The following is a 24,688-nucleotide window of genomic DNA, read 5'->3' as shown; positions in this document are numbered from 1 at the left end:
AGAACACTGGTTTAGCTGTGTTAAATCTTTAGGAATGTGTGTGTGTATGTGTGTGCACACACGTGCACACTGCACACAAGCACCCATGTATACTTCCCAACTACAATTAGCCTCCCTGAAAGCAAAGTCCATTCATCTGTTTCCTTCCACAATGCCATGGGCCCAAACCGACTCCAACATAAGGAGTATATTTAGAAAAAAGAAAGAAGGATAGGGGCGCTCCCTTAAAGTAGACACATGGAGATGAAATATGTGGAACTCGTATCACCCAAAGCCACTGACAGCAGGGACAGGTACTTCCTCTCCTATCCCTGTATCTACAAGGGGCCTGACAACTGATGACACCCAGAAAGCTCTTCTTCAATCACATGCTATGGAGGAAACAGGTTCTGAGGCATCCTGCAAAACACCATGACCAAAAGGACCTCAGAAGAAAGGTCCCAGACTGAAAGGACCTCAGGAGCAAGAAATGTCCAACCACTTCTGCTATTACCTTCCACCGTGTAGCGATCTTTGCTTCTATTTCCTGTAATTCCAAGAGTGTCTTCATCTTGTCCCCAAGATTACACTGAGACTGAAGAAGTTTCTCCTGCCAGCAGAAACACGCACAGGTAAGAAAACATGTCTCCAACCATCATCATCTTCTTTTTTCTTTTCTTTTTTTTTTTTGAGACAGTCTCATTTGTCACCCAGGCTGGACTACAGTGGCCTGATCATGGCTCACTGCAGCCTCAGTCTCCCAAGCTCAAGTGATCCTCCCACCTCAGCCTCCCAAGTAGCTGGGACTACAGACACACTCCACCAGGCCTGGATAATTTTTTTATGTTTCGTGGTGACAAAGTCTCCCTATGTTGCCCAGGCTGGTCTTGAACTCCTGGGCTCAACAGATCCGCCCACCTCAGCCTCCCAAAGTGCTGGGATCACAGGAATGAGCCACCACGCCTGGCAACTTCATTTTTTAAGAGCTAAAGTCACTTAATCAAAACAGAGAATGAGATTGAGAAAATACTGAAGATAGTCACAGGCCTCTGATGAGAACTATTCTGGCCTGAAAAAAATCACAACACTATATTGAGTTTTCCTAGTAAGTTGGCAAAAACTAAAAACCATTAGAAGAATAACAAATATCTACTCCTGGCAGGGAGAAGGCCTCTGGCACCACAGGAGATGAAAAAGGTACCTTTTTTTTGAGGGACAACTGACAGGATTTAACAAAATTTAAAATGTGTATAATGCTACTTCTAATAACCTATGCAACAAAACACTAGCAAAAATAACCAATATGTAAAGAAATGGTCACTACAGCACTATTCATTATCCACTAATTAGGAATTATTAAATAAATTATGGTATACTGATACTTTGCATCAATTTCAGGTAGCTGTCTATACACTGACATGAAATACACAATAAGTTGAAAGCAAGCTGTAAGACAGTATGTATTGTATAATTCTGTATTGAAAAGACTAAATTTGTGTATGCACATATGTGTTCATCTGTGTGTGTGTACTGGTATGTGAAGACAAGGGAAATCTGGAAGGATTTATACCTAAGTATTAATGCTGGCGATTTCCAAGGAGTAAGAATGGCTTACAAGTTGGGAGGTGGGGTACTAGAAATCTTTTACATTTTTGCTTTAATTTCTACAAGTGTCATATACCATTTTTATAATTTAAAAACCTGAGTAAGTTATTCAAAAATAAAGCAAGACAATCAACATTGACAAATTGGGCTGAGAGGCAGCACCCAATAGCAGAATGTCAGCTGCAAGTGCAGAGATGGAGGCAGAGACAGGTTAAGAGAAACACGCAAGAGAAAAACCCATAGGAACTGATGACCAAATGGCTGCAGGAGGAGAGTCCATTTAGCCCCTGGGTTCTGGTTTAAGTAACCAGATGGACTGTAGGTTATTTATCAAATTAAAAAATATAGGAAGATAAGTAGTGTGTAAATGGAGGAAGGAAAATAAATTTCACCTAAATAAGTTGAGTCTGAGATGCCTCAATTTGGGACATGCTAGTGGATATGTTAGCAGTTAGAGTCAGGAAGGAGAGCTATGCTGCAGAAGCAGACTTCGGGATTAAAGCACAGGTGGCATCAGAGCCCTGGGTGTGTGGAAAATCACCCAGTAAGATTCTACAGAGTAAGAGGATGAAGGTAGAACTAGCAACAGCTACATGTAAGCAGTATGTAGAGGATAAAAATCCTGCAAAGAAGCTAAGGTGCGCAGTTGGTGAAAAACCAACAGAGAAAGGTTTCTCCTTTGCCAAAGGAAGAGACCATTTAAATTACAAAACTAGTGAACAGTGTCAAATGCTGGACAGTGGCCTGGCGCAACTTTCTATAACTCTGAATATATGTAAAAAAAAAGAAAAAAGGAAATTATTAGACCTAAGATATAATCTGTAAAAAAAACAGAGAGAGAGAAAAAGGAAAAAAATAATAATCTATACAACTTTTTAAATTCTTCCCTAGAAAAATAATAATGACTAATAGGTATAACTTTTCATCCAATCACTTATAAGTGACAACGGTTAAAATCAAGTTAAATAACTGTCGGCTGATAACATCGAAGTTGGCAAGGATATGGGGCAACTGGAACTCTTACACAACATCGGTGGGTGAGTGAAATGTTACCACCATTTTGGAAGGTCCAGCGTAAAACTTAACATACATTAATCCTAGGGTACAGCAATTCTACTCCTAGACCCAGGAAAAATGAAAACACGTACCCGTAAATAAACGTGTACAAGAATATTCACAGCAGCTTTATTCACAATAGCTAGAAGCTGGAAACGGGTATTCACTGATAGGAAGGTGGATTAAAAAATGGCAAAAACCGCAATTACATCTGCACTCACCTATACAAAATATGAATCTCAAAATCAATATGCTGAGCAAAAGGATCCTATATAAGAATACAGACAATGGAATCACATTTATGTGAAGTTCTAGAAAAGGTAAAACTTAATTTGTGTTTGAAAAAAAATCAGAATGGTGGTTATCCTGGTAGAGGAAGGGTGCAGGGAACAACCATGAAAGGGCATGAAGGAGTTGTCTGGATGGTAATATCCTTATCTTGAGAAGGGCATTTGTCAAAGCTCAGCAAATGTACAACTAAGACTTGTGTTTTTCATTGTATTAAATTTTACCTCAAAAAATACCATAGGCCAGGCTCGGTGGCTCACCTCCCCAGCACTTTGGGAGGCCAAGGCAGGTGGGTCACCTGAGGCCAAGAGTTCGAGACCAGCCTGGCCAACCTGGTGAAACCCTGTCTCTACTAAAATCCAAAAAAATAGCCAGGTGTGGTGGCACAGGCCTGTAATCCAGCTACTTAGGGGAATGAGGCAGAAGAATCACTTCAACACAGAGGCGAAGGTTGCAGTGAGCCAGCAGTGCACCACTGCACTCCAGCCTGGGTGACAGGGCAAGACTCTACTTATTTAAAAAAAAAAAAAAAAAAGTACCGTAAACAAATGTTAAACCTGGTTAATGATATACATGCTAAAGTACTCTGTTTGCAATTGAATTTTAAAAGCCTTCAAAGGAAGTACGAATTGATGCATTAAGAGAGACACAGACGACAGCTATGCAATAAACAAGTCAAATGTTAATGGTAGAATCCGGATGTGGGCATACTGCTGTTATCATGAAATTCTTCCAACTTTGATGTATGCTTGAAATTTTCATGGCAAAATGAAGTAGGAAAAAATAAAATAAAATTATAAAAAGGATGTATACAGTTCTGTTACATGGCACAGTATCATCTATGCTATGTTCTTTCTACCATGTTTCCCAACATTACATAATCTATTTATCATCTTTAGTGGTTAACTTTAATAGGCATATAACCCTGCTACTCAGTAAGCTCTCTCATGTAATTTCACTTCTTTATTCAATTATAACTGCCACTTTGTAGTCACTGTCAAATATGATGTATATGAGGCTTGTAATGAGAGATATATTAGCTCCTTCAAACATGACCAGGCTTTTTGGAACATTCTCACTTTTGCTTAATAATGAAAAAATAATAATCGACTAAATAGGGATTTTCTATTTTTAAGAAACCCTTAACAAGTCAGTGTGCATGAATGATCTCATATGGTTCTATTATTCAAGACTCCACCTAAGTCTTTTTGAATCCGGCCACAGCTGGGTTCTAAACTGGGAGGTGAGTTAACTTGGCAATCCTTGGGGGAAATTAGAAAACACCTTCCCTGCAACAACAGAAACTGCCAGCAGGTGGCAGGAGCGCAACACCAAGCATTTCAATCTGGGTTAAAAATACCGGAAATTTAAAAAATCACTTTCTCTTCATTTAGCACCAGAAAATTGTACATATATAAAGACACAAGCATAATAAAAGGGCATACTTTTACAGAATGAAAACATTTACTGACTTGTGATCATGTAGTTCAAACAACATTAAACTTCCAAAGATCCTAGTTTCACTCTAGACTTTCAAACCAGCTGTGCATCTGTGAGCAAGTCAGCCTCACTTATTTCCTGATCAAAGCTTCCTTACCTATAAAATGAAGACAATTGGACTAAATGTCTCTTAAATACCGTCCCAGCTCTTAAGTTCTGTGAATTTCAGTCATTGTAACTTCTGCAATCAATCCAAGCTGGTAGGTCTACCTCTGAAATATACCTCAAATCTGCCTATGTGCCATCCCCACTGCCACTGCTAGTTTAAGCCACCACATCTTTCGTCTGGACAACTACAATAACTCCCGATTGCTCTCCCTACTTACAGTCATGTCCTTCTCTCATACAATATCCACAAAGCTGCAGCAGTGGCGTGATCATAACTCACTGCAGCCTCCAACTCCTGAGTACTTGTCTTGGCCTCCTGAGTAGCTGGGACTAAGGTGGTCCTGAACTCCTGGGCTCAAGTGGTCCTCACGCCTCAGCCTCCCAAAGTTTGGGATTACAGGTGTGAGCCACCACACCTGGCCTTGGAATAACTTTTCCAAAAACTAATCAGATATTATCACTCTCCTGCTCAAGATTCTTCAGTGGCTTTCCTTTTCACCAAGAAAATTCAAACACTTTACTGTGGCCCAACATAAGCTGGCCACTGCCTACATCTCGTGTCACTTCTCATGCTACCTTTCCCTTTGCTCTTGGTCCTCCAGGCACAGAGACCTTCTTCCTGTCCCATAAACTAATCCAGTTCTCCCCAGCCTCAGGATCTCTTCCCACGGTTCCTCAGATGGCTGACTCCTCATCCAGCAAGTTGGTTTTCTTTTTTCTATTTCTTTTTTTTTTTTTTTTGAGACGGAGTTTCGCTCTTGTTACCCAGGCTGGAGTGCAATGGCGCGATCTCGGCTCACCACAACCTCTGCCTCCTGGGATCAGGCAATTCTCCTGCCTCAGCCTCCTGAGTAGCTGGGATTACAGGCATGCGCCACCATGCCCAGCTAATTTTTTGTATTTTTAGTAGAGACGGGGTTTCACCTTGTTGACCAGGATGGTCTCAATCTCTTGACCTCGTGATCCACCCACCTCAGCCTCCCAAAGTGCTGGGATTACAGGCTTGAGCCACCACGCCCGGCCTTTTTTTTCTATTTCTTAAGAGTTGATGAGCAGCAATCATCCAGCAAGTTTCAACTGCAATGATGTCACCTCCTCAGAGAAGACTGCACACCTAATTGAAGTCCCTTCTTTTTCTTTTTTTTGAGACGGAGTCTTGCTCTGTCACCCAGGCTGGAGTGCAGTGGCATGATCTTGGCTCACTACAACCTCTGCCCCCCGGGTTCAAGCAATTCTCCTGCATCAGCCTCCCAAGTAGCTGGGATTACAAGGCCCATCGGCCAGCTAATCTTTGTATTTTTAGTAAAGACAGGGTTTCGACATGTTGGCCAGTCTGGTCTTGAACTCCTGACCTCAAGTGATCCTTGTGCCTCAGCCTCCTAAAGTGCTGGGATTACAGGCGTGGGATAGAACTTGCTTTTTCTTTCTCAGTATGCCATCACCGTCTGTAATGATTTCATTAATTTGTCAGTCTACTGTCTACCTCCACTCAGCCCAACTGGACTGGGAGCTCCATGGAAAGCCTTTACCTGCCTTGTTCACCACTGGATTCCCAGCACTGCATCTGGTCCCGCACCACAGCATCTGACACAAAACCAGTGCTCAATAAATATCTTGAATGAATTAACAGAATGGAGGGATTAGCCCCTAGAGTCAGGCATAAAGGAAAAAAGAGCTGTGCTTGGAAGTCTTTTCCATGCAAACAATTTGCATCTGGAGATTTATGAAGCTGTCTAACTTTTAAGGACACAGTCCATCCATCTGAGTATATGATGAGAATGGGATGCTTGGATACAGGAGCAGTGTATGTTTTTCGAACTACCTTGGGGTGGGGATGGAATAAAAAAGTGGTTGAATGGGTCAATGACTAAGCAGAGGAGGATGGAGAGACGGGTGGGTATCAGAAAATTCTGCTCAGTGAGCTGCATCCTGAACACCTACTCAGTCAACCCTGGGACATTCAGTTCATCCCAGCGTAACCCTTACCCACTGGTTCCTGTCCTGTTGGGCCACTGTGTTTAATCCTGAAATCCCACCTCTTCTTTAGGGGTTAGAGGACATCAGTTCAAGCTTAGCCACTTTCTAGCTCTGTGACCTTAGTGGCACATAACCTCACATCTCTGTGCTACAGTTGCCTCATCTTCAAAAAGGGAATAACAGAATCCACTTAACAGGATGTCTATGAGGATTAAAAAATTACAATATGAAAAATGCTTAGACTTGTTGAGTGGTACATAAGAAGTAATGCACCACTGATAGCTATTACTGCTGAAGATGGAAGATGTAAGGGCTCCGTTCCCCTTTCATACCCATCCACTTATATTTTCCTCGGCCCCCACCCACAAGTGTATTTTCCTTTCCATTTTTCTGATGGATCCTCTCCATATCTTTTGCTGGCTACTAACCATTGACATTTCCCAAGCTTCTCTTTGTGCTTTTTTTTTTTTTTACCCTCTATGTGGTCCCCCTAGGAGAATCTCATCTTCTTACTTCTTCCATGACTTTAAGAATAGGCTGAGGATTCTAAAGTGCTATTTCTAGCCTCCAAGGCACCTCACCTCCTGTCCCTCTTCCTTGGACTTCCTGTCAGTTACATCACACTCAATATATCCCACAGTGAGTAAGGGATCTTCTGTCCTAAGACTATACTTCCTCCTGTGTACCTTACCTCGGTTAACATGACAGTCATCTACCAGCCATGTGAAGCAGAAATCTGGACTACCATCCAAAACACTCTCTCTCTCTCTCTCTCTCTCTCTCACCCACCAAGTCTAACTGGTCACCAAGTCACTCAACTCCAGCTCATAATCACTCCATCTCTCCTTCTCCCTGCCCTGAACTAATTCAGGGCCTTATTACCTCCTGGTTAAAATGGTACCACAGCAGCCTAACTGGTCTTCTCTTCCATTCATCCATGTGGATGTCCAAATTACCCTTCTAAAACATTTATGTCATTCCCTGCCTTAAAATCCTATAACTCCTCATTGCCTGAAAGAGAAGTCCATCTTTTTAGTATGGCAAACAAGATCCTTCATGATAAAGCCCTGACTTTTTCTTCAAGCTCATGGCTCACCATCCCCCCTCCCATGCTCCATGCTGCAGAAGTACTGAGCAACCTCCAGGCCTCTCACACACCACATGCTATTCCACTCCACCACATTTGGAATATGCTATTCCTCTGGCCTGAAATACCCTCTCCCCTACCTCTGCGCACCCTTCAAGAGCTAACACGTTTAACTCCTCAATGGAGCCTTTCCTCACTCCTCAGTGATCACTCTGACCTCAGACCTTCTGCACACTTGGCAAATACTTCAACAACTCTCACATGCACTGAAATTAATGTTCTACACGCTTAAGTTCCTTACAAGACAAGGCCCATGTCCTTCTCATCCACTGAAGTCCAGATTCTAAAACGATGTTTGGCATACAGTAAGCATCAATAAAGGTTACTGAGTGAATGAATGAACATACACTTTCTAGTTCAGCTTTGTGTCTGTTTCCTGTTCATAGCTGGTAGAACTGTACAGTATTTTACAGTTTCCAAACATTTTCACTATGTCATTAAATTTGTTTGGCCAGGCAAGGTGGCTCACACCTGTAATCCCAGCACTTCAGGAGGTAAAGATGGGTGGATCACCTGAGGTCAGGAGTTCAAGACCAGCCTGGCCAACATGGTGAAACCCCCGTCTCTACTAAAAAAAAATTAGCCGGGCGTGGTGACACGTGCCTGTAATCTCAGCTACTTGGGAGGCTGAGGCAGGGGAATCACTTAAAATCGGGAGGCAGAGGTTTCAGTGAGTTGAGATTGTGCCACTGCACTCCAGCCTGGGCGACAGTGTGAGACGCCATCTCAAAAATAAATAAATGAAATAAATAAATACATTTGTGTGTTTATGTACTTACTGCAGATCAGTTTTGCTGGCGACCCCTGGAGTTACAGCATCAGGAATGGAAGGGGGTGGGGCTACTCTGTAAAGGATGATCAGGGAAGGTCTTCAAGCTAAACAGTTAAAAGCATCTAAAGGATAGAAGATGTGGGTAAAGAAAGAACAGACTTGAAACAAAAGCAAGAAAGCCAGTGTGGCTGAAGCAGAGTAAGGTAAACTGACTTATGCAATTCAAGCTTCTTAACCCATGAGATAGATAGGACAGATAATCCCCAAATTCAAATGTTAAGTGATTTTCCCAACTGATGAAGGAAGCTAGTAACAAAGCCCACCCTCATCATTAGAAGCCAGGCTTTTTCCAAGCCATCAGTTGTCTATTACATCTACAGATATAGACAGGCACTGTCCAATACAGCATCCATTTAGCCACACAAACACCTGAAATGTAGATATTCCAAACTGCTAAGTGTTGTAAAGGTAAAATACACACTGATTTCAGACCTATTATGAAAAAGGAGTATAAAATATTCACTGAGGCCGGGCGCAGTGGTCACGCCTGTAATCCCAGCACTATGGGAGGCCAAGGGGGATGGATCACTTGAGGTCAGGAGTTCGAGACCATCCTGGCCAACATGGTGAAACCCCGTCTCTATTAAAAATACAAAAATTAGCCGGGCCTGGTGGCGTGTGCCTGTAATGCCAGCTACTTGGGAGGCTGAGGCAGGAGAATTGCTTGAACCCTGGAAGTGGAGGTTGCAGTGAGCCAAGACAGCGCCACTGCGCTCCAGCACGGGCAACAAAGTGAGCCTCCGTCTCAAAGAAAAAAAAAACTCATTGATAATTTTCATCTCAATTTTGAATATTTGGGGTAATGATTAAATAAAATATATTACTAAAATTAGCATCACCTCATTTCCTTATGTTTCTACATTTTAAATTACATACGTGTTCTGTACTGTTTCTATTGGACAGCAGCGGCACACACCCTCTCAGTATATTTTTCTTTATTGGGCGCTCCCCAAGGGCCAATTCCTTGAAAATTCTACACAATGAGAATTCAGAGCTGGTTTAACCCAACTCTGAAATTTGCGTGTTGCTTAACTTCTTTGAGCTTCAGGGGCTTTCATGCTTCCTTCCAACAGGAATGACGGCCACTTCGTAGCTCTTTTAGAAGAATTTAAACTTTATCAGGCAATACCGTAATGGTCACCGCTACGGCCAGCTCACCCGGTAGCTCTCGACGGCTTCGTCGATGGGTGCCATGGCGTGGGTCTGGTGCTCCTGGGACTCCCTGCACACCAAGCATACGGGCCGCTGATCGTCCTCGCAGAAGAGCCGCAGCGGTTCCCAGTGGCGGCCACAAAGGCCTGGGGGCACCGGGCCCTGGCGCCGGCGCTGCGTCTTCTCCGTCAGCCTGGCCAGGGCCCAGTTGGGTCGCAGCGCGGTGGGCGCCGATGGGTGCCGGCATTCGGGGCAGGGGAACGGGCCGCTGCCCGGCACCCGGCTGCGGTGCAAGCAGCTGCGGCAGAAATTGTGGCCGCACTCGATGGACACCGGGTCCCGGAAGTAGTCCAGGCAGATGGAGCAGGTCAACTCCTCCTGGAGGTCCTTAACTTCCATTCTGCTTCCCTGCCCCGGAGCCAGGGTCCGACGTGAGGCGCGGGAGAAGCCAATAAGCTGCTAGATATCGCTGGGAAGCCAGACGACTTCCGAACCGCAGCAGGAGCCTCACGTAGAAAGAGACGCCGCGGCGTCTCTTCCGGGTTCAAGACCCAATACGAACGCGCGGGCATTGCCAAGCCTAAGCGCGCAAGACCGGAAGCTGCTGAGTATCCGGGAGGGGAGCGCACGGGGGTTGGCCCAAGCCTGGGCGCGGGGCAGGACGGGACGGTGGGCAGCTCCTCCAAACGCCTATAGAGACGCAGAAATCCCTGTGGAAGTCTAGAGGGGGTTGGATAAAGTATTAGAGCTAGACGACCTACAGCCCCTGGTGGAATCAATGGAGGAGGTGCTTCTCATCTTGTCTATTCTTTCCAAGTTTGAGGGTTCAGGTCTGATTTAAGTTCTACAGTCTCAGGAGTTCTGGGCGAGCTGCAGCCTAGGGGCCTGGAAAGCCAGGAAGACTTGAAGGATCTGTGTTGCTAGGCCTGGAGTTTGGCTAACGTGGTGCTGTGTGCTTTAGGATGGCTCCCCCTGAAGTCTTCCCTTTTGATTCAGCCGCATTCTCCAGGGAGAGGAACCCATTCTTGCCCTAGATCCCAAGGTCTAGTTGAGTTCCTAGAAAGACAGGACTTCCTATGAAGGCCCACTGACTCCCCCTGGTGTTTGAGGAGTCAAGGGTAACTTGAGAGCCAACTTTTGGGGAGGTGAGCAGGAAAGGCAGTGTTTAGCCCACAAGCTGCTGGGGTGCTTGATTTCCCTGTCTTCCCAAGCATGGAAAACAGACGCTTGGTAGAGGAAGCCTGTTCTCAGAGCTTGAGACATACAGTGCAGTAGACGTTCTAATAGTTAAATTAGGAAAAGAGAGTTTGGGGTTAGATGGTCTTCCCCAGGTATGAGATTTCCCAGAAGTATTTTAGGTGGTTCAACCCTCAGGAGGTCTGGGAGCTTCAGGAAGCCCTAAGACAACTTTGGGTGATTTGCTGTGGGTGGCTGTCATCTAAGACAGTAGGAAGTAGCAGATCTGTAGCTGCCCTTGCTCGTAGTTCCTGACAATTCTGCCTGAGGAGATAAAGACCATGGTGTGAAAGCAATACTTGGACAGTGGAGCTAGCTGAAGCTGTAGCTCTTGTGGCAACTGTAAAAGACTTGAAAGGACCAAGAGAGTGGGTGACAAAGAAGTCAAGTTGTTTAAATGGGGATGATTTGGATTCAGAGATGCAACCATTTTGCTATCTCAAGAAACTTCCATGGAGGCTTTCAACAAGTAATATGCTTGCCTGTTTCAGGGAATTATCTATATCCCTTAAGTGGATTTTTGATCTTGTGTTTCTGAGGTGCTTTCCTTTTTATTCTTCCCACTTTCTCCCTTTTGTTGTGAATGAGAATTGTTAAAAACTCTGGACCAACAAATTTAACAGAAGTTATTTGCACCAAGAACAATTCATGAATGAGGCAGCACTCAGAACCAAAAGAGGTTCAGAGAGCTCTGACCAGCAGTATGAACTTTTGTTGGAAGCAAAGTAGAGAAATCACCTAGGCCAACAGCTAGGTGTCTGCCTTATTTGGCCATGATATGCTGAGGAATTTGCCTTATTGGGGCTTGATCTGATCAGCTGTCTGTTATTGGCTGAAGGTCGGCTGTGATTGGCTGAAACACAGCTATTTGCTATTTTAAAAAAAGTTAGACTTCAGTTTGTTTACATACTAAGTTTGGTTGTATTTTGTTATATAGGAACTCAAGTACCAAGACAGCCTCAGGCTTTTTGCTTATTTAACAAAATTTTCATTGTTTTTATGTCCCAATATCAAATACTGCCTTTCCCATAATAATTTTTCTCAGTAAGTAGTATGATTAAGAGATTAGAAAAAGGAGTTCTTGAGATATCTGTTTTGGGGTTATTGATAAAAGTTCCACTGAATATTATCAAAACATTTAAATTGGTCAACTAATCAATACATTTTCTTTGCAAATTGGAATACTCCATGGAGAAGTAATCTGAGTCATTAATATGGACCAAGCAGAAGGGAATGCTGTTAACCCTGAGTATTTATAGCATATGTGCATCTATATGTCTACCTAAGTATTGGATGAGAAGTTTCAGCATTCCTGCAAAGTATTTATTCCCTTTACAGTAATCAATTAAATCTTTTCAGGTAAATCCCTTGAAATCCTTATGTCTTCATTCCTGCCATACCAAAGATGACCTTTCTTCTTTACTGAGGCTCCCTGATTCACAATTTTCTCCATCATAAAATGTCTGTAAGTCTGTGTACCAGCCAAGGTTCAATCAGAGAAGTGGAATCACTATGATTCTTTATGTCCACAGGGCAAGCAGTTGAGAAGGGAAGATGAACAGAAAGTAGGGAAGAATAAGAATGAATTGGAACCTAAGACATGGTCATTCTTTCCCTGTCTCCAACTTTAAAGATATGGGTATCCTTGCTAGAGGAGCTGACACTCTTCACCACAGGACTAGACACACACATAGCTCAGGAATCAAAAAAGCTGAAGGATGACCCAACATGTGCAACCCAGGGGAAGGCTTCTTCACCATCCCAACAAGGAGAACCAGCTGATTGGTGACAAAGTGCATGAGCTGCAGTAGCACCTAGTGTCCCTGTACCACCCTTTCCCTTTCACGTATAAAACTGGAGAACTGCTTCAGTTCTCCCCTTCAAGACTTACACAATGTCTTTTTTTTTTTTGGCCCATGCTAACCAGAAACAAAAGGGAAGGAAATTCTGGGAAACATAATTTAGCTTATCAAAGTTGACATATTTCAAAATTACCACTGTCCACTCTGTATGGAGTTGACATCCATGCAGACCTCTAAACATACCTTCAAAATAAAGCCCACACTCTACACATAAGATATCATTAGAGAAATTTGAAGTCTGTTGTGAACTGAGGATAACCACGACAACAAACTGTAAACCTAGCCCAATTTCTGACTAGTTGATACAACTGAACCAGCACTATGCACTCAAGGGCACTAAAGTCCTACAGAGGGAAAGACACACTCATCTCCAAGCATAAAAAATACTTCATACTATGAAGAGGGAATTGAAAAAAATAATTTAAGCAAAAAAAACCCAAAAATCCCCACATGTCCAACTTTTAACAGAAAGAAAAAAAAAGATGCATACATAAAGACAAGAAAAAACACAGTCCAAAGAGAGAAAACAATCAGTAGAACCAGACTCATAAGACACAGACTTTAGAACTATCAGAGAATTTTAAATAACTGTGACTAATGTGATGAAGGCCCTAAGGGGAAAGGTAAACAAAATGCAAGCTCACATGGGTGATTTTAGCAAATAGATGTTAACTATAAGGAAGCATAAAATGGAAACTATAAAAATAAAACAAAATAGGGCCGGGCATGGTGGCTCACGCCTGTAATCCCAGCACTTTGGGAGGCCGAGGCGGGTGGATCACGAGGTCAAAAGATCGAGACCATCCTGGTCAACATGGTGAAACCCCATCTCTACTAAAAATACAAAAAATTAGCTGGGCATGGTGGCGCATGCCTGTAATCCCAGCTACTCAGGAGGCTGAGGCAGGAGAATTGCCTGAACCCAGGAGGCGGAGGTTGCGGTGAGTCGAGATCGCGCCATTGCACTCCAGCCTGGGTAACAAGAGCAAAACTCCATCTCAAATAATAATAATAATAATGAGATGAAAAATGCCTTCTGTGGGCCCATTAGTAGACTCAACACAGTTGAGGGAAAAAGAATCAAACTTGAAGGTAGGTAAATAGAAATTACTGAATCACAAAGGAAAAAAAAAAAAGAGTGTCCAGGTGAAGTGTCTACTATTTATAAAAATAAAAAAAGAGTGGCAGAAACAGAACAGAGCACCCAAGACTGGTGGGAAAATATCAATATCAAATCCAGAAATAATGGCTGAGAATTTCCAAAATTTGTGAGACACCAAACCAATCCAAGGAGTTCAGGATAAAATTTTTTTTTAAAAAAACTAAGCTTATTGTATTGATACCCGGTACACTGCCTAACATCTTCAGTTGATCTATTATTTCTGGAAGTTTCCTTTATTATATTGCTTACTTCAGAAAGATATACCCTTGGCTTCATGTTATGGTCAATGGTACAGTCAGTATTCTCAGAGAGAAATTTTACCTCCATCCTTTGTTTCTGTCAGAAAACCTACCATACCACCAAGTACTCCTTCCCTACACTGCCCATGGAAACTATGGGTCCAGTTCTCATGTCCCAGACTGGCCTTTTGTTACCCACACAATGAGTAAGTTAAATTGCTTGGCAGGTGACAGTCCAATGGCCACAACCAAGGAGGATTTCTCAAGGGGATTTTATTACTTGCAACAAGTAAGAAGGATACTGAAAATCATACCCCAAAGCAGTGCCTCCCTGAGCAGTGGTGCAAACATGGCTTTTATTAGGCTAGTTAGCTGAGTCATTGTATGTAGAAGTGGAGTCAAGGCAGCACAGTCCCAGTTGTCAATCATGCTTCTACATATGTCACATGTATAGAAAATGGTGAATAAGCTTCTCCTTGGGCTGGATTTTTAGTATGGTGATGAGGAAGGTTGGCCAAAGTTCATCTCCAACTCAGGCGTCTGTGGGTCCAACTGGTTTTTGTTTCTCCTGGGCTGAGCTTCTTCCTGGAACTTTTCAAAACAAAAATTCAAGATATAACAGTTACAAGTGGGTAACTTTTTCACATTGCATACCCAAAACCCCAGGGACCCTGGGTTACCCTTGAGGTTGCACCCATGTGGGGCCTGTCAGAAGAGTACTACAAAGGCTTTGAAAACAACCCTCAGAAGGCTGGTCAAAACTTACAACTTGAACCCAAGTGGGTTAATTACCTGTTAAAACATAACTATCAACATCCTCCACCAAATTTAACCAAGACCCACAGCGTCCTAATAACATTCAAAATGTCCAGGATACAATCCAAAATTAATTGGCATGTGAAGAACCAGGAAAATCTCAAGTCACATTGGAGAAAAAGTAACAGATGCAGTATATAAGTTGCCACACATGTTGGAATTATCAAGACCATAAAGCAGCTATTCAAATGGAAAGTTAAAAAGTCTCAGAGAAGCAATAGAAAATATAAAGAATAGCCCCATGGAAATTTTAGAATGGGAAAATACAAAAAACATCATCGAATCATATCCAGGGTAAGGTAACATGCTGTCAACATTGCTTGTCACTGTTGATGTTAATCTTGATCACCTGGCTGAGGTGGTATTTGATGGGTTTCTCCACCGTAAAGTTATTCTTCCCCTCTTCCCCATTTTAGTCTTTAGTGGGAAGTCACTATGTGCAGCCCATGCTTAAACAGTGAGTAGCTGGCGGGCACGATGGCTCACACCTGTAATCCCAGCACTTTGGGAGGCTGAGGTGGGTGGATCACCTGAGGTCAGGAGTTCAAGAGCAAACTGGCCAACATGGTGAAACCCCATCTGTACTAAAAATACAAAAATTAGCTAGGCGTGGTGGCGCACTTGTGTGATCCCATCTACTCGAGCGGCTGAGGCCGGAGAATTGCTTGAACATGGGAGGCAGAGGTTGTAATGAGCCGAGATCCTATCATTGCACTCCAGCCTGGGCAACAAGAACAAAACTCCATCTCAAAAAAAAAAAAAAATGAGTAGTTTTATTTCACCTCCTTGGAGGGGAGTATCTCATTCTTCTGCATGAAAAATTTGTCAATTATCTCCTATTTATTCAATTATTTATATTATGAACTCATGGATTCTTATTTTATACTTTGGGTTATAATCCAATACTATGTTGTTTATTTTACTGCTCAGATTATTCCTTTGTTGGCCATTGGGAGCTTTTTTTCAGTTGACACCTGTGTCCCTTTAACAAACTCCCATCATTTTGTAGGGAAGAGGGAGTAGCACTTTCTTTCTACCACTACAGAATCCTCCAGTTTTAGCTTGTATTTCTCTTCCCTAACCCTAAAGTCAATCATTTGCATTTCTCGAATGATAAATTATGGTAAACATCTTTTTATATGCTTTCTTATTATCTGTATATCTTCTTTGATGATTACCAGAGGATGGGAAGGGCAGTAGGGTGAAAGTGGAGATGGTTAATGGGTACAAAAAATAGGAAGAATGAATAAGAACTAGTGGTGATAGCACAGTGGGGTGACCATGGTCAAAAATAATCGTACATTATGAAATAATTAGTATAATTGGATTGTTTATAACAGAGGCTGAGGTGATAAATATTCCATTTACCCTGATGTGATTGTTACACATTGCATACCTGTATCAAAATACCTCATGTACCCCATAAATATATAACCTACTAAGTACCCATAACAATTTAAAGTAAAAAAATTTTTTGAAAAAGAAATAGTGCTGAGACAACTGGATATCCACATGCAACAGATAAAGTTTGACATTTATCTTACACCATACACAAAAATTAACTCAAAACCAATCAAAGACCTAAATGTAAAAGCTGAAACTATAAAACTCTTAGCTGGAAACATAGGTATAAATCTTCATGGCTGTGAATTGGGCAGTAGTTTCTTAGGTAGTACAAAAAAATCAAAAGCAACAAAATAAAAAAATGGATAAGTTAGACTTCATCAAAATTTAAAACTTTTGTGCATCACTATCAAAGTGAAAGATAATCATAGAATGAGAGAAAATATTTGGAAATCAAACAAACAATAAGTATCTAATACCTGCAATATATAAAAAGCTCTTACAATGCAACAATCCAAAAATACAAAAAAAAACCCTATTTATAAATGGGCAAAGAATTTGAACAGACATTTCTCCAAAAAAGATATACAAATGACCAATAAGCACATGGAAAAACGTTCAATGTCATTAGCCATTAGGGAAGTGCAAATCAAAACTACAATGACATGCCACTTCACAGCCACTAGGATGGCTAAAATTTAATAAAGAAAAAGTGTACCCACACTGCTGATAAGAATGTAAAAATAGTGCTGCTGCTGTGGAAAACAGTTTGGCAGTTCCTCAAAAGTCGAGACATGGAGTTTCCATATGACCCAGCAATTCTATTCCTGGGTATTTACCCAAGAGAACTAAAAACATGTGTTCACACAACACTAAAACTAGGGCCAGGTGTAGAGGCTCAGGCCTGTTGTCCCCACTCTTTGGGAGGGTAAGGCAGGCAGATCACCTGAGGTCAGGAGTTCAAGATCAGCCTGGCCAACATGGCAAAACCCCGTCTCTACAACAAATATAAAAATTAGCTGGGTCTGGTAGTGCGCGCCTGTAGTCCCAGCTACTCAGGAGGCTGAAGCAGGAGAATCACTTGAACCCTGGAGGTGGAGGTTGCAATGAGCCAAGATCACACCACGGCACTCCAGCCTGGGTGACAGACTGAAACTCCACCTCCCCCTGCAAAAAAGGGATACACATATGTTCATAGCAGCGGTAGTCATAAGAGCCAAAAAACAGAAACAACCCAAATGTCCAGAGACTGAAGAATGTATAAACAAAATGTGGTATATCCTTAAACAAAATGTGGTATATCCTAACAGTGGAATAACATTCAACCATAAAAAGGAATGTAATACTGAAACATGCCACAACATGAATGAACCTCAAGTTATGCTCATTGAAAGAAGCCAGACATGAGAGTCCACATTACACATGATTCCATTTGTATGAAAGAGCAGGAAAAACAATAGCGACATTCTACAATAGTAGAATGATGGTTGCATATTTTGGGTGGGAATAAGAGATTGAGGGTAACATGAGGGGGTAGGGTTTTTTAAGGTGATGAAAATATTATTAAATTGGTAGTGTTGATGGACATACAACTCTGAAAATACTAAAAGCCATTTAACTGTACACTTCTGTCACTGGTAGAGGGTCGTGACTACAAGCTGTCCAGGTTCTTGGTGTTTTGAATAAGGAATTGGACAAAATGCCCAGCAAAGCAAAGAAAGAATAAAGCAACAAAAGAATGAAAGCAGGGATTTATTGAAAAGGAAAGTACACTCCACAGTGTGGGAGCAGCCAAAGCAGCAGCTCAAGGGCCCCATACCCACTGGAAGTTTCCCATTGGCCACTTCATGCTCACCTCTTGTAAATAAGCCCACAATCAGTTCGAATGATGGCAGAAAGCAACCAATCAGAGACCAGGGTGAAGTTACAAAGTTACAAAGAAAGACTTGTCTGCAAACGGCCTGATTCGTTGAAGACAGACAATTTCTCATCTGCTGTGCAGAAAAGGTGGGGCAGGGGGTTTTGCACAGGAAGTAGCCTCTGGTTCTTTTGTTACTTAGGGTTTTCCTCTCAATTTCATCCTAGGAAGTCCCAGGATGAAACAGCCTCAGGTTCCCTGCATCCAGACCCTATTTTGCCTCACTTTAAGTGGATAAATTATAGGGTGTTTGAATTATATCTCAATGAAGTTGTTTTAAAAGGGGGTGGTATAAGGAAAAATTCCAAATGATGGCATTTGCTTTCTTCTTTGGTCACTTTGGCTGGGCTCTGGCTACAGTGGGAGGGACTCTTATGAAGCACTTGTGCAGCAGGAAGAAAAATATTTCCTACTTATTGCCAAAGCGTCCCTTGGGAACCCCTAACTTACTTGGGAATAACTTGGGATTCAGACAGATTAAACAAACAAGCGAACTGCTCTTTGTTGAGAATTTCAGGGCAAGAAAAACGAAGAAAAGGCGCAGGGTTCTGCAGGGGAAAAAAAAGGATAGAACACTGTCTAACAGAAATGACTAAGAGACTCGAGAAAGCTGATATTCAGATTGCAATTATCTGCTGAGTCACACTGTAATGTCAACCTTTCTTGCTATTACTCCGGAATCAGCAGTTGAACTCTACTGCCTTTTCTTTTCTTTTCTTTTTTTTTTTTTTTTTTTTGAGACAGAGTCTTGCTTTGCTGCCCAGGCTGGAGTGCAGTGGCACGATCTTGGCTCACTACAACCTCCGCCTCTCAGGTTTAAGTGATTCTCCTGCCTCAACCTCCTGGGTAGCTGGGATTACAGATGTGTCCCACCACACCTGGCTAATTTTTTAATTTTTTTTTTTGTATTTTTAGTAGAGATAGGGTTTCACCATGTTGGTCAAGCTGGTCTTGAACTCCTGACCTCATGATCAGCCCACCTCAGCTTCCCAAAGTGCTGGGATTACAGGCATGAGACACCACACCCGGCCTCTACTGCCTTTTCTGTGTGGTGTTGAGGGTTATGAACTTAAAAAGTAGGAACTTTGTCCAGCATATGAGTTGCTGCTGTGCTGGAGACAATGTAACAGCTGCAATGAGAACTGCAGAAAAGGAGAATCAGAATTGAGCAGAAATCAGAGCGATTAGTGGTCAAGGAGGCATAAGCCCTTGAATTCACAGTAATCTTCTTTAAGGGTATGGCTGGGCATTTGAATACATCTCTAGATATTAAAGGACACTGACATATGCTTGAAGGCCAGAGTTTCTGGCTCATGACATATGCTGCAGGTCTGAGGGGCATTCATTTACAAAACTTTGATGATAGGGAAAGCAGAGAATGTAGAAAAACAGAAAAGAGGTAAGTGAAGTCACAGAGACAGGAAGTGGAATTATCTTCAGCAACAGGAATGCCAACAGCAGTCATCAATATTTATTGAGCAGGGCAGGGTAGAGATACCGTTTATGGAGGCTTCTGCTGCCTGACTCTTGAACCAAGCCCATAAAAACTGTGATGCTGACACCAGAGAATTCCAGTGAAAAGGCACAATCAGGAAATGCTTTAGACTACATGGCTCACAGGGACCTTAGAGACCCTTCAACAGCCTCTCATTTATCAGAGACATGAATCCCCACTCACTGGATGTTGGGAAGAAGTTTCAGTCATAGGGTTTCCTTCAGGCAAGGTGGGTGTCTTTATAATTCTGCAAAGTAGAGAATCAAGCAGAAGCTGAGATTTTTCCTAAGTAGGGAAAGACCTAAATGGAAGTTCAGGAGGGACAACGGACTAGCACTCTTGTCCTTGATCACTGGAAGGAACCATCAAGTTGATGGGGATGGACATTGGGATTGATTTTGAAAACAACAGAGAACAAAAAAAAGAGTTGTGAGTGGCAGTCAGAACACATCTGCCTAGAACCTGGTTACCTACCTGTACTTCCAGAAAGCTGAGGGACCTGCCCCAGAAGGAGATCATCAGGACACAGACATCAGTGACAGGAAGAGAGTGTCCTTCTCACCTGCTTCTTGAAACTGCTCTTTGGTTTCCACCACTGGGAGGTTATCGGTTGGTCCCTTGTGTCTTCTGGTGCTCTCTGAAGTCGGGAAGCATTTGGAAGATTTGTGTTTCGGGTCCTCCACCATCTCTCCAAACCCAGGAGCACAAGCTCCAAAAGAGTAAATAAGAGACAGAACCCACTGACTCCAAACATAGTCTTTAGGAAAATGGTCTTCTCAGAGGGGCGGGATAGATTGCAGGTTATACTACCAAGGCAAGGCTCTCGACGACATGCAAAGGAGCTGGGCGTCTGGAACCCATACAGGTGGTACTGCAACCCCAGCGCTGTCCCCTCCAGGACAAGCCGAGCCCCCAGCTGAGCCACATAAGCCCAGAGCAGCCTGAGGTTTCCATCCCCTGAAGCATCTCTGCTGCTCTCGTCTCCCTGGATCAGGGCCTCCTCCTCCCCCTTCCCCTTTCCTGATTCTTCCCAGTGCCAGATCACGTGATACAGGGTGAAACCCATGTAGAGGGCACTGGGTACAGCCACCAAGATGACCTGGAAGACCCAGAAACGCAGCGGGGAGAGGGGTTGGAAGGAATCAAAGCAGGCAGCCTTGCAGCCCGGCTGCTGGGTGTGACACACAAATTCACTCTGCTCATCGCCATACACTCCGGGCCCACTGGCAGCCAGCAGCACAAGGCGGAATCCCAGGAGCACGGGAAGTAGGAGGCGACCCACAGGGGTGGAGTGGCGACTCTCCTCTGCCAGCAGCTGCCGCACGAACCTGCCACACATCCTGTTTTGGAGCAGAGGACAAGGGATCAATGTTGTTCACTGTCCTTCAGGGGGAGCTCCAGTCCACCTTGTCACTCCTAATCCAACGGTCACTGAAGGCAAGTATCTCCAAGTACCTGCCTGCTTCTTCAAGGATTTGTGCTCCAAATTCTCTTCCCTGTAATTCGGACTCCCCCTGTGGTCTCAGAAGGATGGGGTGAGATGCTTCCCAGGAACCATTCTAAGGGTCTCAATTGACCAGAGAAATATGTCACCACCCTCCAACTGCAAAACACTATATTTTGAGCCACTGAGAGTCAGAGCTTGAGTTCATCTAGGTCGGTCACGCATCCTCCCACAAAAGCCCCATCTGGGAGGATACCTGCAGCCCTACCCCGCCTCGTAAGTCTAGGGGTCCCTGGATTTAGAGAAAGCACCCCCAGGGCTCTGAGGGTTTCTGTCCTGGCTCTCTTGAGAGTTAATCAGACTAGATGATCATTTGGTAAATTCTCAAGTCTTGCTGTCAGCCTCGTTTTATTTCAAAGTGCAGGTTCAGCACCCTCTAAACACATTTCCAGCAGACCTGTAATTTAACACAGGGTGGGTCTGACATATTTCAAGGGTCAGGGGTTCAAATCATTTCCAGAGGCCCTGTCTAGTATCCCCTTTCTTTCTCTACCGTGCTCACCCCGGGCCCATGAACAGACACCTAAATCCTCTCAGAGGCTCTCAGAACCAAGCTGAGGTCTTCAGAGCTCACCACAGAGCTTTAGGGGTTTGGAAAGGAGAGAGGGGCAACAGCAGGACAAAAGGACCTTCCTAGGGCTTCTTAATTTGGAGCTGTCATATCTAACCCTAAGCATCCTTCCTTGTCATTCACCTGTCTTCACCTGCAGCTGTTATCACCAAAACAATGTTTATGTCCTATGCATTCAGGGCCTCCGGAATTCCTGGGTTCAGACAAAATTGTGCTTTCTCTCCCAAAGTCTGCATACCAAAGGAATCTCCCTATATGACAGCCTCCTACCTCCTTGCCCCCTGCTTTTCTGGGACCCTGTGGTCCCCCCAATCTGATCTAGTTGTCCCCAGCTTGCCTGTCTCTTTCCCTAAGACCTACATCCTCCTCTCACCAACAAGTCTGCAGCTTTGCCCCACAGTGGACAGGGCCCCCAGGTCAAACTTCAGGACCTAGAGAGCTGAGGCTGAGAAGGAGGGGGAGATGTACCAAAGCCCCCAGCTCAGCATTGTTGGAAAAGCTCAGCTGAAGGGACACCTCTGTTTCTTTTTTTTGGGGACGGAGTCTTGCTCTGTCGCCAGACTGGAATGCAGTGGCGCAACCTTGGCTCACTGCAACCTCCACCTCCTGAGTTCAAGCGATTTTTCTGACTCAACTTCCTGAGTAGCTGGGACCACGGGCGCATGCCACCACACCCAGCTAATTTTTTTGTATTTTTAGTAGAGACGGGGTTTCACCATGGCCAGGATGGTCTCGAGCTCTTGACCTCGTGATCCGCCTGCCTCGGTCTCCCAAAGTGCTGGAATTACAGGCATGAGCCAACGCGCCCAGCCAACACCCCTGTTTCTAAGAGTAGAGAAACAGCTTGCAAATAAAGTTGTCTGGGAGGTAGCAGATTCGGAGTTCTGTCAGGATTTTAGTCAGCGAAGCAACACCTGTGGGCTCATGAGTTGGGAGAGGAAGGAAAGGCCAGGGTTTGGAGAAATTTTCTAATATCCAAACAGATTTCTTTTTAATTCTATCACGATTTTGGTATGAATTTTTCTTATCATCTCTTGGGAGAAAATTTCCAGGATTCTGTTGGTGGCAGAATCCATGCCGAAGAATTAAGGTATAAGGGAGGGAATGCCCACCCCACCTGGCCTGAAAAACCTAGATGCTTTTATCCAATGTGGCCAGAGAGCAGCCGCACTGGCATCCTCAGGCATGCAGAATCTCCACACATATCTCCGGCCTCCTAAGCCATGTCTGAATTTTGATAATCTCTCCAGGCCATCGTGTGCATGTCAGAGTTGGAGAAGCCTCTCGAGAACCCAGAGCAGCCCCTCAACCTCCATCACCACCAGGCCCCGAGCCAGCCCAGCAGCTCTCTGTCCCTGCACTCACCCAGCAGCTTTGAGCAGAACGATTCACAACAAGGGAGAGGCAGAGAGAGGAGTCCTCAGGCTGGAGCCCACAGGGTCCTGCTCTTCCCTGGCCCACCCTCCTGCCTCCACCCACTTCCTTTCCCTCCCCTTTTCATTCCTGGCAGTATTCATGAAAGCGAAAAGAATTGCAGCTGGAGCAGCAGCGGGCCTGCTGTTAAAGAATGAGTTCTGCAGAATAACCCTCTGTTGTTGAGGGTGCGGGGTGTTTTCTAAGTGAACTGAAACAGGGATTTTCAGATCATCTGAAGAGGGGAGCAATGGCTTCAGTGTGTTTCCAGCATTGGGGCATGCAGGCAATGGCAGATAGAATAAAAGCCCCTACTCTCCTGCCCAAAGTACCTAAAGCACAAGCTTACCCACAGAAGAATGTGTGTATGCGTGTATATGTAAGAGTGTGTGTGTGTGTGTGTGTGTGCGCGTGCGTTTGTATGTCTTTGTGTATTCATGTGTGTGTGCTTCATATCCTCAGGCAGCCTTCATCCCAGAATTTGTGGTGATCTCAGGATGTCCTCTCCTATTGGCTGGGAGACTAGCACAGGCTCCCTGCCACAGCATGATGGGAATCTGCTCCACATCCCCTCAGGAATCCAGAGAGCCCACACTCCTCTCCATCAGGCCCAGGGAGAACTATGACACCTGCCTCCACAGCCATTCCTTGTCCCATTGCTAGAGCCAGGATTCCCTCCAGAGATACTGCCAAGAATGGGAAGCAGCGAAGTGAGTGCAGGGAGAATAACTCATGGGGCTGAGGGTGTGTGCAGGGAGGGATTGGTCTGCTGTGTTACAAGTGACAGTGCTCAGGGTCAATGCTGGACTCTTCACAGAGGAGACACCAGAGGCAACTTCAGGTATTAGTCCGTTTTCATACTGCTTGTAAAGACATACCTAAGACTGGGCAATTTACAAAAGAAAGATATTTAATGAACTTACAGTTCCACCTGGCTGAGCAAGCCTCACAATCATGGGGAAGGCAAAGAGGAGCAAGTCATGTCTTACATGGATGGCAGCAGGCAAAGAGAGCACTTGTGCAGGAAAAAAAAAAACCCTATAAAACCATCAGATCTCATGAGACTTATTCACTATCATGAGAACCAGCACAGGAAAGACCTGCCCCCATGAGTCAATTACCTCCCACCAGGTCCCTCCCACAACATGTGGGAATTGACAATGAGATTTGGGTGGGGACACAGCTGTGATATAGCTAACCTAGAGTTAGAACTTGTACACTGCCATTTTATAAAAGACAAAACTGTTTCTATTCTCCTCACAAGGACTGCTAACCTTGGTTTCTGTAAACTGCTAATTTACTTTGCAAAAAAGGTAAAGCTGCATACTTCCCCTTATCTGTAACTGCCAGAATTGCTGGCCTTTGATCATGGGTAATGGCCAGAGTAAGCACCCCCAGCTAATTCCATCCTGGCGCCAAGCAACTAAAAAATCTGTGGAGCCCACACCTGCCCAAATAATGTATAAACTAATGTTTATCTTGAC

General features: G+C 43.9%; 2 protein-coding genes across 2 annotated transcripts in view; both read right to left on the bottom strand.

The window, feature by feature from the left end:
* Window positions 1-10,190, bottom strand: part of TRIM4 (tripartite motif containing 4) — a 29,762-nt gene extending 19,572 nt beyond the window's left edge. Inside the window, exons 1-2 of the mRNA XM_008982830.4 lie at window positions 9,651-10,190; window positions 494-589 (exon numbers count right to left, since the gene is read on the bottom strand). Coding sequence (XP_008981078.1) covers window positions 494-589; window positions 9,651-10,043 — 489 coding nt within the window. The 5' untranslated portion in view covers window positions 10,044-10,190. The remainder of the gene's footprint in view (window positions 1-493; window positions 590-9,650) is intronic.
* Window positions 10,191-14,477: 4,287 nt separating this feature from the next.
* LOC100403977 (gap junction gamma-3 protein) lies at window positions 14,478-23,245 on the bottom strand. Its single transcript, XM_008982826.5, is given in 4 exon segments — window positions 14,478-14,734; window positions 20,279-20,389; window positions 20,392-21,056; window positions 23,157-23,245. Coding segments are annotated over 3 exon segments (834 nt in total). The 5' UTR covers window position 21,056; window positions 23,157-23,245; the 3' UTR covers window positions 14,478-14,675.
* Window positions 23,246-24,688: the final 1,443 nt, after the last annotated feature.

This window comes from Callithrix jacchus, chromosome 2 (genome assembly GCF_049354715.1).
Source record: "Callithrix jacchus isolate 240 chromosome 2, calJac240_pri, whole genome shotgun sequence".
NCBI lineage: Eukaryota > Metazoa > Chordata > Mammalia > Primates > Cebidae > Callithrix > Callithrix jacchus.
Note: the sequence above shows the minus strand (reverse complement) of the source record. Positions and strands in the feature narration are given on the sequence as shown.